Below are 17,019 nucleotides of genomic sequence, written 5' to 3'. Positions count from 1 at the left end.
AAAACACCCAAACAACATTACTTAAACCATTCTCCAAACTTGCCCAAATTCGGAAAATTTGTAACACTTCTATTATATCAAAAAGTACTGCATATGTTATCAAAAAAAAAAAAAAAGTACCGCATAAATCTCAGCCGTCAACATATGTCGATTCCAAAATATTTAACGGTTCAGATCCCTTGAAAAACCAAAAAAAAAAAAAAAACCATCCTAATATTTATCTCTTACCGGGATATCGTTAAGAGAAATGATATGTCCATAATATTTTCACAATATTTTTACAATAAATTCTAAGTAGCAAGTTGTTACTGGTTGTTATTATTGGGGCAAAAAAGTAATCTTTGTGTTAGGTTCAAATTTAAACCAATATTAACTAACCACTTGTGATTTGTTGTGAAAATATTGTAAAAATATTGTGAATTTTTCTAGAGGAAACTAGAACAACCCGAAACTACTCCTCCACTCTCACATTTTCCTTCTGGGTCCCACCACCCCTCTCTTTCAACCCGCCTTTTGTTTTTTGCCTTGGCAACGAAGAAAAAAAGAAAAATCCCTCTCTCTCTCTGTCTATTTCTGTGTGCAAAATCCCTAAGCCATGCAAGAAACTGAGCTACACGATTTATCGGACGACGCCGATTACGCCGCCTCACAGCTACAAGTAACCAAAAAAAAAAAAAAAACCATTTCTCAATCTCAGAATCAGGGATTTTCATTTTTCAATTCCGTGAGTTTTTTATTTTTTGTTGTTGAATTTTTGGTTTTTTTCAGGGATCGGCGAGCATGATGCGAAGCGATAGTATTAGCAAACAGAGCTCGTCGAGCGATTCCGACGGCGCTGAAATCGTTTATTCGAAGGATAACGTTACAATTCACCCGACTCAGTTCGCGTCCGAGAGGATCGGTGGCCGATTAAAGTTGATTAAGCAAGGCTCTTCTCTCTTTATGGTAATTTCAGTTTCAATTTCTGTGTTCTTAGTTCAATCCCCCTCAGGTTTCATTGATTTTGGATTTTTTTTTTCTTTTCCCATTGCGTGTAATTTGTAGACTTGGATTCCGTACAAAGGCCAAAGCTCCAATGCGAGGCTCTCTGAGAAAGGTTTTTAGCTTTAGATTTGTAATTTAATGACTTTTTTTTTGTTTTTTTTGTGTGAGATATGATTTGCTGAATTGAATTCATTGCTGTGTGGTTTGTTGTGTTATGTAGATAGGAATCTTTATACCATAAGGGCAGTTCCTTTTACGGAAGTGCGGTCCATTCGTCGCCACACCCCGGCGCTTGGCTGGCAGTACATTATCGTTGTTTTGTCGTCAGGTAAAACAACCGGCCAGATTTTATTCGGTTAAGCATTTATTAATGCAGATTAACAATGTTTTTGAAGTTTTGCTGCCATATAAGTATTGTTGGTTTTATGCTTGTATTAGACAATTTATCTATTCGTACTATGGATATGGCTCGATAATAAATGGTCTAGTTTGATAGTAGGGGAGAGTGGATATGTAATTATGAGCAGATATTTGTTATACACAATCAATGTGTCGTGTACTAGGGAAAGACTCTTCCGACAATCAATGCATTGAAAATATTCCTCAAGTAGAAACTTGCAAGTTTGAAATGGTTTTAGTTTAATGATGGATGATGGCTTATTTTCTTGTTTCGGTTGTCACATACTTACAAAGTGTGCTATACGAACATAACCTCATTGCAAAAAGCAGCACGATTTATATTATCGAGAAAGCAACAAAATATGCTAATAAATTTCAAATGTTTGGACAAAAGAAATATTAAGATCTTTGATGTCAAGAAATCTCAAACAAAATATGCATATTGGTTTTTTTGATGTAGATGAAGAAGCATTCAATTACTTCACATTTCATTACTCTATTTAGCATATAGACAGATGTTTCAAATGGATTTTTTTTTTTTTTCTTTTTTCATTGTTGGGTCTGTTTTTATTTTTTACTTTTTTATAGTTCTACGTTTTAATGTCACGAGTTCTTGTGACAATTATGTTCGCTTCAATTTTCATGTCTTTTTTTTTTTTTGGTTGAATTTTGCCACTAAGTAAAGTAATGATTTACTCTTAGGTTCTTGGCTGGTCTGTCCTTTTGTAATTCAGCATTACCATGCACTTCTATGCTGTGACTGTCATGTATTTCTATAATGTGTAAATATAATTCTTTTGCAGGACTTGCTTTTCCTCCTTTTTACTTCTACAATGGAGGAGTCAAAGAGTTCCTTGCTACAATAAAGCAACATGTTTTTATTGTGAGGTTGGTTTATATGTGTTGCTTCTATTATTTTTAGTTTTTATAATATGTGATTATTTCGTTTCATGCTATGCATGGAAATTCATTTTTGAGAATAAAATCTTGGAACAAATGTGGTCCAAAAATACATGCAAAGTTCGAAGAATCTTCCAGGTTTTTCTTTGAAGCCTCTAAAAACAAACAATGAGGAGGAATAAGATGTACAACTTGAAGAGGGGGCTTTTGTCAATATAAATTATGGAATCGTACTATTTTCATATTGTTTTTATCATCATCATTTTGTGCTTCTGGTGTGTTACAAATGTCAATACATTTGTGATTTCTAAGTTTCTTTCATCACTACCCAGGTCTTCTGAAGATGCAAATGCATTCCTTGTGAATGATTTTCAAAATCCTCTCCAGGTTCGCATATACTATTGACTTGTTTTTTTGGTTGGTATAATTACAACTATTTTTCTTCTTTAATTGATGCATAGCATTCCTTTCTGTCAAGTATGCTGGCACATGAGTATGTAAAAATTTTACATAGGAAAAAAAGGGTTTTTGTTTGTTACAACATATCTTCTTGTTAAATTACTTATTGTCCCAAAAGTTTAAATTATTGAGATATGGTTTATTTAATCATTTATCCATATACTTTTAACACTCCCTCTCACGTGTGGGCGAAAACCACCTTTTAATAGGTGTGGCCCAACATGTGGGAATTTAAATGGGAGGTAAAGTGGAGAAGACAATGATCGAAATTAGGATCTCATGCTTTGATACCATGTTAAATTACCTATTGTTCCAAAAGTTTAAGCTATTGGGATATGGTATATTTAAATATTTAACCATATACTTCTAACACTTGCTTTAGACTTGAATGGAGAAATACATAAATGTTCGCTTTGTTTACTCATTTTACATGAACATGTATTTTGGTCAACATAACATGGTTGAAGTTTGAAAGTTTGTCTCTTAGGGTTTAATTCCCAAGTTGACGTATGTTTTTTGAAGTCTGACCTTGTATATAAGGTTTCTATTGTTTTGTGTGTGGCTTTGTCTTGATATACTGATTCTTTAATGATGGACTGTCAAACAGCAAACTGCTGCAATTTATCATATTTTTCTTTTACACAGAGAACTTTGTCTTCTTTGGAGCTGCCGAGGGCTGTTTCCGTTGCTATTGAGCCATCTACTTCCTTTTCAGCTGGTGAGTCCCCTTCAAATGAAAACCAGCAGAAAACTGACGGGGGGTTTCACAATGAAGTTTCTAGTATATCTCAATACAATGCGAAGCAAAGACAAAAGGTTCACGATCCTCGAGATCTTTCAATTCAAGTCTTGGAAAAATTCTCTCTCGTGACCAAATTTGCCCGGGAGACAACTTCACAACTGTTCCGTGAAAGTCATGGTGATGGATATGGTGCGATTGAGAGGAGGAACCACGACCAGTCTTCCTTTGATTACCCTGAGAGGGTATCCAGTGTTAAAGAAAACATTCCTGATGAAATCCCTGTACCCTCAGATCCTTTGGAGGTATCTTTTTCGTTACCTTTGCCTCTACTAAGATAGAGATAAAAAGCAGTTTCAGAAAAAAAATTGATGCCATGAATGTTGTGAGTTTTTGGATGAGCTCAATGATTTTTTATTTTTATTTTTTATGAATTCAATGAAATATCATATCTTAGTATATCCTAAATTTAGATGTTGATAAATTCTATTGTAAAATGTGAAGATGTGATATTTTCATTCTCCAATTCTTGTAATATGTATAACATTACTAACATCAGATCAGAATTCTTCTTTGAAGCGGAATTTAGGTGCATCATATTGCTTTATCCTCTCATTTCTGTTTATTTTCCGCTTTTATTATAATTTTAATAATGGCTTGTGGCATCTTTTTTCTACTTATCCGTTACTTGACTGTTTTCTTTGTCCTTTTTCCCCTCATGTTGGGAAAACTAAAATATGTCAGTAGTCCCTTTAGCTTTTGGGATCAAGTTAGTCTTTGGTTAAGCAGCCCTCTTATATTAGCTATAAATTGTTTGGCAAATTTTTAGACAAGATAGTCAATCTGGGTCTGCTTAGTCTATGTTTCATAAATTACTGTATGTGATATTTATCAGTTGTTTTGGACATATTAGAATGCTTGGCATTTCTCTGCTTTCTATGAGGTATAACATGCATGGAACCAACTGTCAGACAAGGGAAGCAGGAAAAGGGGAATTGCACTTGAGATGTACGCGTTAAGCTACCAAATAACCTTTGGCACATTTACTGATAAAAAAAAGAAGAGAACTTTTGAAACAATTGTTATTAAGCATTAGGAAATTCTGTTTCCATAAATATATGGTTCAAATCAGAGCTTTATTCTCATGGTTCTGCTTAAAGCCTTTGTGTTATTTAGTTGGAAGAAGTGAACTTCTATTCCAGGACCATCTCATTCAATCATCTATCCTTGTTAAACAGAAAATTTCTTGTTTGAAACACAATCATGTTGAAGAAGCCGCCACCAATTTGGGAACTTTTGAGCTAATCAGTTTTAAGGAGGTATTGAAAGGAGCCTTCTGTTTAATTTAGTTTCTGGGTTTTCTTTTCCTTTATGTTTTCTCTCCCCTTTTCAAGTATGGTCTTTTGTTCACTAGGGTTTCTAGTTTGTTTCAAAGAGATGCTTTTGTAAGCCTTTGGTTATCCTGCGGTTGTTTTTGGTGTGAATTTTGTTTTTTTTGTTTTGTTTTTGGTTTGACACACAGTGCCATATCATATATGACAACTCATCGGACCGACTATGACTCCTGATTCTTTAACTGTCAAGTTGGAACATCCACATATGCTGGAAAGATTTCTCAAGTTGGTGTGTAAAGCATTAAATTGTTACTCTGAACTGGTTATTCGTGATGGTCCTGGGATGTATTTCTACTAGGCTACTTTGTATTGACATGTTTACTTATTCTTAGAATTTTGGAATGCTAACAAATTCCAAAGCCTTTGCTGAATATTGGAGCCAAGGCTGTAATGAACCCAGTTATTTATGAATAGCTTGGTTTGGCTCAGTAAAAAATAGTTTATTATAGTTTGCATACATATATAATATTATATGTATGCACGTATACTTGTATTGATTTGAGATTAGATTTTGTAAATTTGTAAATAAGTTCATAAGATATCAGATTATTACTTGTAGATTATTGATAATAGAAATAGTTTATTTTGTAGTAAAAATTATATATTAGTTTTATAATACAAGGTTGATAAATCTAATTAAAAGTTCATAAGAGGAAATCATTCTATCACACTAGCTCAAATAACATAATTTCAACTATAATTTAGTTATTTATTATTAGCATAGCTTTGTGAAGTGGTAAAATTTTTTAGTCATGTTTACTATTTACCGGAAAGGAAGAAGTTAATCACGTAGCTTGTGGCCTAGCTAGAGCTTGTTCGACAAGAAAATGAACCATGGTTGACCATGTAGTCTAGTATGGCGATAAGTTTTAGCTTGGTTTGTGTTTGACATAAAATAAAATGAATAATCTAGAACTTTTAATACTTGGTTCAGCTCAACTCGTATACAGCCTTGAGTTGAAGGCAACATGTGTCCAAATTTTAAATCAATCACACAAGCCAATAAAAATTTGGTTTTGTTAGTGTGTGGTAAATAGATCATGTATAGTTTGGTAATGACCTCTGCTAACTATATAAACGCTGGTGATTAGGAGCTGAAATTTGTTGATTGTTTTAATTGCAGAATTCTGTCACATGTAGATGTCTCCTGAGTTAATTCAATCTTCAGTTTCCATTAAATTTCATTTTGAAGTTGAATACAGTTTGTGTTATCAATCATTGACACTTCCGACTTCTGTTCTATCCATTTTTTTTCCCTTGTACAAAAACCTAATATGCCTCATGAATTTCTGGATTTCCTTCACCCATTAATAAGGAATCACCCATTAGTAAGGAACCATAGATGGATTCAAATATTAAATTCTAAAGGAAGAGGCAAACCATGAGGTGTGGTGTGCCTAGTTATTGCCTTTTCTGATGCAAACCCTAGGTGACTTGTTTGAGCATATTTTGCATTCTTGCAATTCAATATTTCCATGTTCATAATTCATAAAGTAATTGAAATGATACAGAATATTGTAATTTAAATATTCACAAGGTTATGAGTTTCCTACGATTTTACCTATAGAAGAAAACTCCCTACCATGAGTGCCTGTACATGAATCCTACATGTTCACCTTTGTGCTACACCTAGTGCTAATTAGCATTATGGTTGAAATACAAGAGAACATGTGATTGTGAGATATTTAATCCAGATACATTCTTCTTGTTAAGATTTAGCAGACAAAACAAACTTTACGATGCAATTTTTTCCTTGATGGCCCAAATTTTCCATTTTGGCTTCTCAAATAATTTTTTTTGTCAGGTTGATAAATTGACACTGGTATGGGGAAAACCGCGACAGCCACCTTTGGGGTCTGAAGAGGTAAGAGCTAGGCGTTCTCCTTGAAAATTGCAATTACACGTCTATCAAGCACATCCCTGTTGTGTTGTAATTTGTGAATTTCTACCCAAAAAATTAATTGCACATCTTTACCAAAGCACTTAACACATTTGTATCATAGCTGAACTGAACCTTCCAATCTAAGAAATTTTTTTGAGTGTCTCTGTATATAGTTTCTGTTCTTTTGAATAAAAGTACTTCTAGACATGGAGTGTAATCTTGTTGCTCAATTAAGTTTTAATTTTTTTTGCAGTGGGTTACCTTCTTGGATTCTGAAGGAAGAATTGTGGATTCTAAAGCTTTAAGAAAGAGAGTTTTTTATGGGGGAGTCAAGCATGGATTACGGAAAGAGGTATGTATGTTATAGCATGTAAGGTGTGTAATTTTATTCTTAGTAGAATATGCATGTTCTCACAAATCTCAACAATGAACATAGGTGTGGGCATTGTTGCTGGGATACCATTCGTATGATTCAACGTATGCAGAGAGAGAATATCTTAGGTCAATTAAAAAGTCAGAGTACGAGACCATAAAGATCCAGTGGCAGGTTTGTATTGAAGTCTAGTGTGTTATCTCTTACTTTTGCCATCCTTCTTGCCTTGGAGTTTAATTTGCATATATTTGCACGTGTGCGCATGCACATAGCACACATGTATTATCCCTTGCATCAATGTTAAGTTTGGATATTTTTCATTTTGCTTCCCCCCCCCCCCCACAACACCAAACACCAAATCCTTCATTTTAATTGCTTTTATGGCATGTGCTGGTTTGGTGTCTCTAAAATTGTACCTGTTCTTTTGCCACATATAATTGGAGGTAGAAACTGGCCATGTTTATGATTGCCAATTTTTTAGTAAATTTTGCCTCAATCTTTGACAATCTGCTAGTGCTAATTTTATTGTGATTACAAAAGGAAAAAATTAAAATAAAGTAGTACCTTATTTTTTCTCTGCCATGATAGTTCTCAAGTAGATTCTAATAAAACTACTAAACTAAGCCTCTCATGATGCAATGGAATAACCTTGAGCCCTTCATTAACGGTAGCCTTTTGTTTAACTATTGTATCTCTAGATAACTTTCTGCGGAAGGAATGAACGTTGTATTTCTAGATAACTTGCATATAATTGGCCATTTATTTTTTCTTCGTAGATGGTGGTTCAGGTTAGCAAGCCAAGCTAATTACTTAATGGGGATATTGAAGCTCTATAATAATGAAGTCCTATATGAGAGAAAAGACTTGGTTGAGATGATAACTGATAGAATAATGATTAAATGAAATTCACCATTCCTTATAGCTTAAGCTATTGGGATAACTGGTAAGTTATCATGGTATCAGTGCAAGTGGCCCTCAGTTCAAATTCAGTGTTTGTTTTACCTCCCATTTAAAAGAATTAAAAATCTCAAGTTTTGGGCCTCACTTATTAAGTGGGAGTTTGGGCCCAATGTGAAAGGGAGTGTTGAAATAATGGTTAAATGATTAAATTCATTATTTCCTAATAACTTAAGCTTTTGAGATAATTGGTAATATATCAATGACCAATTGAATGAGATATGCGAGAATGGAATGTAGCTGTAGGGGTTAAGTTGATTTTATTACCCTTGGAGATGTGTATTAACTAGTCTTTGTTTGAAGAGCACTTCAATTATTTGAGTTAAAAAAAATGATGTGTTCCAGTAGGAACACTTAACATGTATGGCAAGTGTGTGTTTTATTGCCTGGGGACCTAGTGAGACATGCAATGGAGACAAGTCTGACCTTGTTTCATGGATTGAGCTCAAGGAGCCTGGGGTTATTGGGCAACAATGGGAAAATTCTCTTAAAGAATTGTGTTGAAGGAAATGGATTCTAACATGGAATTTTTTGGTTTGTTCATACTGTCAATTTGAGCATTTTTTCTATTATCACAAAGTGAGGTATAGATGCTTTGAAGTCATTATTTTATTCCTTGTTTGTTAGGCTAAACAGTGTCAGTTTCATCAAAATTTGTGTAAATTGGTTCACAACACCTGGTATGTAGCCTAGGAGCATACTGATATGAACTTGCATGTCACTGTTTACACAAAGATTGCGACAGCACGACCAAAAGTATAATATCATATATTTACCTTTTGCTCTTAGCTTGTGGTTTCCACTGCATTCTGTGTACAGATGAAGAATGCCCTTGCCTCTCTTCAAATTAAGCTACTGTGATTTCACTGAAACATTTTTATCTCTCCTGATTATGATTATGTCCAAGGATTGATATTTGTATACATATTTTCCTCTGCAGAGCATCTCCCCAGAACAGGCAAAAAGATTTACAAAATTTAGGGAGAGAAAAGGCCTTATTGAGAAGGATGTGGTATGCATAAAACTATCAGTATTCTAATTGTTCTGAACTATCAAATTGAATTCATTAAATAAATATAAGAATGCAAGTTTAGTTACCAAATGTATTTTTTATCTGTTTTTAAGGTAAGGACGGACAGATCGTTTTCTTTCTATGATGGGGATGATAATACAAATGTGAATCTATTACGTGATATTCTGTTAACTTATTCATTCTACAACTTTGATCTCGGTTACTGTCAGGTAATTATTTTTCATGAAACGTAGATTCTGCTGTAGTTTCAGTATGTTGTCTGATATTAGGTTTGCAATATCCTTCAGTGATTGTTTTAGTTGGCATATCTTGGAAAGCACGCATTCTATTTATATGCTTTTTGCTTGTAATGGCTTGCATGTTAGAGTAAAACAGTTCATTAAAATGCAAAGATTTGAAATACTTCTTTACATATAACAGTTCAATGCACTATGGTGCTGCATTTGGTTATTTACTACATGTATGCATGTGGTGGCTATGATAAGTAGGGTATATGCCTTTGGGATTCAAATCCGGACCCTTGCCTAAGGGGAAGGGCTGAGGGTACCCTTGAGCTAAGAGGCTCAGTATATGTATGCATGTGTGTTGATGCAAATAGAAACTTTTTGCTTTAACTGTTGTTAACAGGTTCATTTAAGAAAAGATGTATTTTTAAATTCTCAACGCAAATAGAAAATTTTGTTGCAATGAAACTATGAAGCTGTACTTGGCTTTTTTCTGTGTGTTGAGTGCACATAGAAACTTGTTGATTTAATTCTTATTATAGCTTGCATTCAAGAAATGTTGGATTTTAAATTCTCGATGCAAATAGAAATTTTGTTGCAGTTATGCTATGAAGGTGCATTTTGCTATTCACTTGATGAGTTTGCATGTGAGCTTGATATTTGTTGGGTCTGTTTCCTCTCAGCTTAAGCTTTTGGGCTATTGATTATTCAATATGGTATCCGAGTAACTTATGAATGTTTAATAAATCTTCAATATGGTATTGATTATTCAATATGGTATCCGAGCTTGATATTGTTCTTTTTTACTTTGAATTAATAAATCTTCTTCTAGATAACAATTATTATTCTCAAGATTATAGTTTATTGATTCTTTCTGGTACTTGAAGTTTATGAATGTTTAAGGTTAGTTATCTAATTGCTGAACTGATGTTATTGGATTCTTGGTCTATGAACCTTTCTTTTAGGTCCTGCATTGCTTTTTATATTCCAGTTCATAGACAGAAGTTTTCTTCTCCTTGTTTGTGTATGGTTGGGGAATCCTTTGGTCCTTAATTTGCATATTATACACATTTTTGTGCTGTCTTTCAGGGTATGAGTGATCTCCTGTCCCCAATATTGTTTGTAATGGAGGATGAGTCAGAATCATTTTGGTGTTTTGTTGCACTGATGGAACGCCTTGGGCCCAATTTCAATCGTGATCAAAATGGCATGCACTCTCAACTTTTTGCATTGTGCAAGGTCTCTCTCTCTCTCCAGATTTAAACACATCCTTTTTTAATTTTTATATATATATATATATATATATATATATATTCAGTGGGTAGGGGGGTTGTTGATTGTATCTGTTTAATAGTTTGGAGCTGTTTCTATTTGGAGCTTGATGTTTCAACATTTAGAGTGGAACAGATGATACTTGCATTAAACTTAGTAGCATGAAATTTTGCATGAGTTGTATTAGGCTTTTTTCTCATGCATCGTGCCAAGTGATTAAGGATTTTTACTCAATGGTATTGTTTCATGAGTAACTATTTTAGTCATTTCATCTATAAAATCTTGATAAAAACTGAAAAAAAAATGAAGAAAGAAATCCATTACATGTTGCAGTTTTGTTGTTTTTGAGAATAAAGGATTGTGGTACAGCCTTAGCAGACTCCATTCGACTAAGCTATCTGGCATCATTCACAAATTATAATTGATAATATGATCTTTTAATTGCCGATGAACTTTACAGTAAAAGGCTATTACTTTGATAGATTTAATTGAATTTGGTGTTTAATCAATTTTGATCTTTTGGTCCATTACCTCTTGCTTGCATTTCAATTTCTTCTTTATTAATATATTTGTGTGGTCTGATGAGGTTCCTAGATGGTTTTTTGACTGCTGGATGGCACATTATGAAGCATTTATTCAGATGAGTGTCATCAGCGTCCCCATTATGAACTTAAAGAAATGGAATCTTTGTCTCATATTATACAAAACAGGCATAAGATGGTCAGAGAAAGTCAATTCTCTTTGTCAGTAATTGCATGCTTATATTTTATATGCAAGGCATTGTTCTGGTTGGTGAACTTTTTGGCTAAATCAGTATTCATGTCATTGAATATGAAACAGCATAACAAGCTTTTGAGAGTTACATGTGCACTAATTTGGAGTCAAACTTCAATGCTCTATTTCAAAAAGTTAATTCAGTTTCTGGACGTATGAATGAACATTTGGTGCCTCAGTTGTAAGCTAGAAAATTGTTTTGCTAGCAGAACAGTTGGTTCTGATTTTCTGTCCTAATGAATTTTCACTATCCTTGTGACAGTTGGTGGAATTGTTAGACAGCCCATTGCATAACTATTTTAAGCAAAACGATTGCTTGAATTATTTCTTTTGCTTTCGCTGGATTCTAATACAATTCAAGAGGTAAGCTCTTTAATTTACTCATTGATTTATTTTTCTTTGTTCCATATTTCTGTTAATTTGGATACATGATCATTTAAGGATGTTGCCAATATTTTCTACAAGATTTATTTATACTGTTGTGCAAAATGATGGTGAAAATATGCTGAGGCATATGTCGAGAAATGAGACAGACATACAGTGTGCATACACACATGCACAGCCTATTTGATATTTCACTTTTGTTGAATGGACGAAGTTTAACTAAATTTTGGGGGTTTTTTATTTATGATGGTGGAAAGAGACAGGAGCAGGAAAGGGAACTCAATATTATGGAATGATTTGGTGGTGTTGTGTTTTTATGACATTTGAGTTCTCTTTTCTACCTGTCATCTATACAATCAAGCAGAGTGGTATTGTGTCCTAGATTAAATTTCCTGGGGGTTCCTTTCTAAGGATTGAAATGTTTTGAATTTTTTAGATTCTCATCATTCCTGAGTATCATTGAGGCAAAATACCTTTGAGTTGTAAACTGTATTTTCACATCCAACATTTTAGCCATTTACATTTAGTCAACCACAATCATCTGGAATTTCCAATTTTTTCATTTCAATAACATTTAATTTTTCAATTTTTGTTGATACATCTCTTAAAAAATATACTTAAAGCATGGTATCTGTCACTGTATTTGACATTTGCTTGCCTGATATAATATCTTCACTTTTATTAGGGAATTTGAATACGAGAAAACAATGCGTTTGTGGGAGGTACTGTGGACACATTATTTGTCTGAGCACCTCCACCTGTACGTATGTGTTGCAATCTTGAAGCGATATCGTAATAAGATTATAGGTGAGCAGATGGACTTTGACCCGCTCTTGAAGTTCATCAATGAGCTGAGTGGTCACATTGACCTTGATTCAATCCTCAGGGATGCAGAGGCTTTGTGCATATGTGCTGGTGAGAATGGTGCTGCTTGCATCCCTCCTGGAACTCCCCCTTCATTGCCTGTTGATGGTTTATTATTGTACACTCAACAAGATGATGTCTTGTAAATGTGGTCCCGATTCCAGAGATGATGTATTTATTCTCAAATTTATAGGAAGAGTTTTACAGCTGTTGTGCTTTGTAATTGCTGCTTTTTCAAAGCCAAGTTATTGGATCAATCAAATCAGTTTGCCATATCTTGCTATCAAATGCAACCAAAATCTCTCGGGCGATGGGAATTATTTTCTGCTGCAATATAGATCTCCTTTATGTTATTTTCTTTTTATTATTATTTTGGTTTGAGAGAGGGAGAGAGAGAGAGAGGGAGGCAGAGAGAGTTGTTTGTTTGGGTAGGGAGGAATTGTTTTTCACTTCGAGTCTCTTGTTCTTACTTTGTGCCTTGTCGTTACAAAAGGTCGGTAAATTACAAAATTTATCCCTTTATTCGTTGCTGGATAAACTCTTTTTCCCAAAAAACTGAACAATTATTTACCTTTTTTCTTCTAAAAAATAAAAAAAATTGTATATATTTTCTGTTGGTGCTTGTCGTCATGCAATATGCTATTTACTGATTTGAATGATTTCGGGATCTGTTCCGAGTTTGATGCAATTTACTGATTTCGGGATCTGTTCGGAGTTTGGACTTAAGCAAGCCCCAATCCCGTTCCTGACACCCATTGGCCTTTACGTCACCTCCTTTGAAGGTAAAGGCCATAGCTCTCCCCTAGGTCTTGTCGGTCTCTCAATATCAATATTCTCAATCTATCAGTGTTTTAGGAGCTATGCTGGTGCCACGTAAGAGGATGATGGTGGGTTTACGTGGCACTAATATAACTTGTATTTTAGTTTTTGTGCCTAAAATTAGGAAAAACACATCATATTTTAAATACACGAGTCTTCTTCCTTATACGACGGAGACTTCACACTTCCTCATAAAGTTGATTGTTGTTCATTTTCTTCTTGATAAATAAGATTCAAGTTTAGCAAAAAAAACTAAGATCCAAAAATTTTATGTCAGAGCTCGTGGATAATTGTTATTAATAGATATAGAGAAATATTAATGGATACACTAAGAGTATTTGTTAATAAACTATTGTAACAATTTTTTTTATGAAAAAATAATAATTTATTAATATTTTTTTTATTTTTTATAAAATTAATATCAAAATTTTTCTAAAATGATTAGTTAATAATTGCTATAAGGGTAGTCCTTAAAAGGACCCATAAATGATATGTATGTGATATATCAAGTCAGCAATAAATTAAAAAAAAAGTGGTAATCAGTAGTTAAAGCCGAAAATGATATTATTCTAATGAAAACATATTGTGAATTTTTTTTTGGTGCTGCTAACCTTCCTGTAATCGAGCTGCTCTTCATTATCTTATCATCGATGATTCTATAATCTCTTTCCAATTTTTCTTTCCTGCATTGAAATGCCGTAGATTTGTCTTCTGATACTTGAGTTTCAGTTATCGGATCGATTTGTCAACTGTTCCATTCCCCATGAAGGATCTACAGTTCTACAGTGTAAGTTTGTACTGCATTCTTACGCAATGTCACCAAAATTGTCATCGTATGAGTTCATTAAAACTTTTTGTTGTGAAAAGTACCATATTCTTTTACTTTTACCGCGTAGTTGTTAGGAATATTATGATTGAACTTGGCAACTGTTTTATCCTAACTTTGAAAGCGAGTTTATAATGCTATTCTCTTTTGAGAGAGAGAGAGAGAGAGGGAGAGAGAACTGTTTGAAAAAGTACATATATATATATATATATGGCCAATTACATGCATAAAATATTATATATCATAGTGCAACATGCACTCTCAGCGATACAGGGAAGCACGTGGCATTGCAAACAGTCGTACTAGTGCTAGACTCCTGGGACTCACTCAGTCACTCATAAATCTTGGAAGTGCTGTTTTGTCAGATGAGGGGTCATGTACAGAGTGTGTGTGGGGTTCATTCCTACGACATAGTAGTACTGCATCTGTGACATGTGCCTACAACTCCTCTCCTCCACCACATCCAAATGCTTCGAACAAGACAAAAGAATCCATGTAGGCTATAAGAGGCTCATCATCAAAGACGAAACTTGCACTGTTCCCTGCTCCTCCTCCTGCTGCTTCAGGCATTATTGGATAATCCATTATGTCACAGTTGAAGCTACTTGTGTCATAACCCACCCAATTACCCTCTGTCACTGTGCTCTCTTCCTTCCTGCTTCCTTCTTCCAAACCCAATTTTGTGGTGCTTGTCAAACTATTATGTGTGCTTCCATGGGGCTCAGAATGAAATGGTGGACCCAATTTATTCTTCTTGTTCATGCTCTCATCGTTGTCTTCCTCTTCATGGTGGTTTGAGTTTCTCTCTTTTCTTTTGCCTAGAAGGCATTTCTTGTTCAAATGGGTATTCCAGTAGTTCTTCACTTCATTATCCGTTCGACCAGGAAGCCGGCCAGCAATCAGTGACCACCTACATGAAAGAGATCTAGGTTGATATGGAGTAATGATTTGTGAAGCGCTCTTTTCAATGAAATTACTAGCTGCAGGAATAAGTTTTACTCAAACTGAGGAATTCCAGTAAACATAAGAACGTTTTGTGACAATGGAAACATCTTTTATAGTAATGGTTTCTACTTGGGGATCAACTGAAACCCAAACCAATGGAAGTGATAATATCTTCATTATTCGATTCAAATATATTGCACAATTAAATATTATAAATTTAACCGTGCATTCATTGTTTAAAATTTAAATTACATGAAATGAATTCTTTATTTTAAGCAGATGTAGGATAAAATGTAATTTCCCACTTTCTTGGATGGAATTGGGGATTGAGTTATTAGTTTATCTATTTATTTATTGTAGTCAATCTGTTCCTGGCACTTGTAAGTGTGATTTGTAGTGCAGCAGTGAGTCTATTAACTGTTAGCTTAATTGTTAGTGTTTGGCTAGTTTATTACTCAGTTTATTTGCTTAAAGGTGAGTTAAAAAAAGTGAGCAAATAAGCTCAGTAAATAAGCTAACCAAATTCCTAACTATTTATCCATTGATAACATCCTACTTTAGTTTGTACTCTATAGTAACTTGCTATAAATGATGGTAAGAATTATGTTACTTACATTCACAATATTTTTAGAATAAATTTTATATAAAAAATTATTATTAGTTTTAATTTAAGTTTATCATATATATTACTTTTTAACCCTTTATAGTAATTTGTTAGATTTGTTTTAAAATTATTGTGAAAATATTATGAAAGTAAAATGGTCTACCTGTTGCCGAGAAGCTTATGCATTCGTATGATAAGGTCTTCTTCCTCTTTGGACATCTCACCACGTTTGATGTTAGGTCTCAGATAGTTCTTCCATCTTAGCCTGCAACTCTTCCCGCCCCTCATCAAACCTGAGAGAGAGAGAGAGAGAGAGAGAGAGAGAGAGAGAGAGAGAGAGAGATAAGAGACATATATATATACTCATGCACATTAATCCTCGTCTACATTACAAGGGGTGATAATAGAGAGTACCTGATCTCTCAGAGACAGTAGCCCAGTTGCCTTCACCGTGAGTTTCCACATAGTTTTTCAGAATCAAGTCCTCCTCTGGCTTCCACAAATTTTTCTTCAGCTGTGGCTTCACTCTTGTACTTTCCATGACTCTTTCTTTTTAATTCACTGAGTTATGATTGTGATATAATGGAGTGAGTCAGTGAGAATGGGTTATAATTTCTAAACTTATATATAAGTGGTGGGGATCGATGGAAGCTTATTGTAAGCATTCGTGCATGGATTGGATTATACCATTATGGAGTTAATAAAGGAGGATTGAACCCGAGGGCCCCGTTTTGCTTCCCCTTTTGCTTTCCTTGGAATTTTCCCCTTGTAAAAGCAAATCTGTGTTCCACTTTTAACACACGGACAAATTCTCCCTCTCTCTCTCTCTCTCTCTCTATTGGTGGAGGATTTTAATATTAATTAATTAAAATAAATAAATATTACAATATAAATGTAAAGATATGAGAATGAATATGAAAGATGAGGAGTTAGTGAAAATATTTAATCCCACGTTGAAAATGAGAGATTTTTTTTATTCTTTTTAATTATAGTGATTAATGGGCTAATATGAATTGACTCAGATATTGGGTAAGATATGTGCACAAAGAAAAGGTGAAGAGTGGAAGTGTCAAAAATACACTAAAAAAAATAAAGAGGTTCTTGGCAATAAAGGGTGTTCTTTTTTGTGGAGTTTTGAGCTTGAATACTTTGTGTAGAGGTTGTTCTAGCTATACGACACTTGTTGG

General features: G+C 34.1%; 2 protein-coding genes across 3 annotated transcripts; one reads left to right on the top strand and one right to left on the bottom strand.

Moving 5' to 3' along the window:
* Window positions 1-499: 499 nt before the first annotated feature.
* Window positions 500-12,926, top strand: LOC142614750 (uncharacterized). 2 transcript variants are annotated; one of them, XM_075787318.1, is made up of 16 exons: window positions 500-658; window positions 769-945; window positions 1,045-1,096; window positions 1,205-1,312; window positions 2,187-2,271; window positions 2,616-2,670; window positions 3,388-3,786; window positions 4,720-4,800; window positions 6,680-6,739; window positions 7,011-7,109; window positions 7,194-7,304; window positions 9,028-9,099; window positions 9,213-9,329; window positions 10,434-10,583; window positions 11,653-11,753; window positions 12,460-12,926. In XM_075787318.1, exons 1-16 carry the CDS (start codon window positions 596-598, stop codon window positions 12,782-12,784), a joined length of 2,055 nt encoding a protein of 684 aa, XP_075643433.1. In that variant the 5' UTR covers window positions 500-595; the 3' UTR covers window positions 12,785-12,926. The 2 variants fall into 2 exon arrangements, with proteins under 2 accessions (XP_075643433.1, XP_075643442.1); XM_075787327.1 differs by lacking the exon at window positions 4,720-4,800 and having other exon boundaries at window positions 501-658.
* Window positions 12,927-14,492: 1,566 nt separating this feature from the next.
* Window positions 14,493-16,505, bottom strand: LOC142609108 (uncharacterized). Its single transcript, XM_075780738.1, has 3 exons — window positions 16,247-16,505; window positions 15,996-16,125; window positions 14,493-15,193 (listed from the first exon to the last, which is right to left on the bottom strand). Exons 1-3 carry the CDS (start codon window positions 16,371-16,373, stop codon window positions 14,722-14,724), a joined length of 729 nt encoding a protein of 242 aa, XP_075636853.1. The 5' UTR covers window positions 16,374-16,505; the 3' UTR covers window positions 14,493-14,721.
* Window positions 16,506-17,019: the final 514 nt, after the last annotated feature.

This window comes from Castanea sativa, chromosome 1 (genome assembly GCF_040712315.1).
Source record: "Castanea sativa cultivar Marrone di Chiusa Pesio chromosome 1, ASM4071231v1".
Taxonomy (NCBI): domain Eukaryota; kingdom Viridiplantae; phylum Streptophyta; class Magnoliopsida; order Fagales; family Fagaceae; genus Castanea; species Castanea sativa.
Note: the sequence above shows the minus strand (reverse complement) of the source record. Positions and strands in the feature narration are given on the sequence as shown.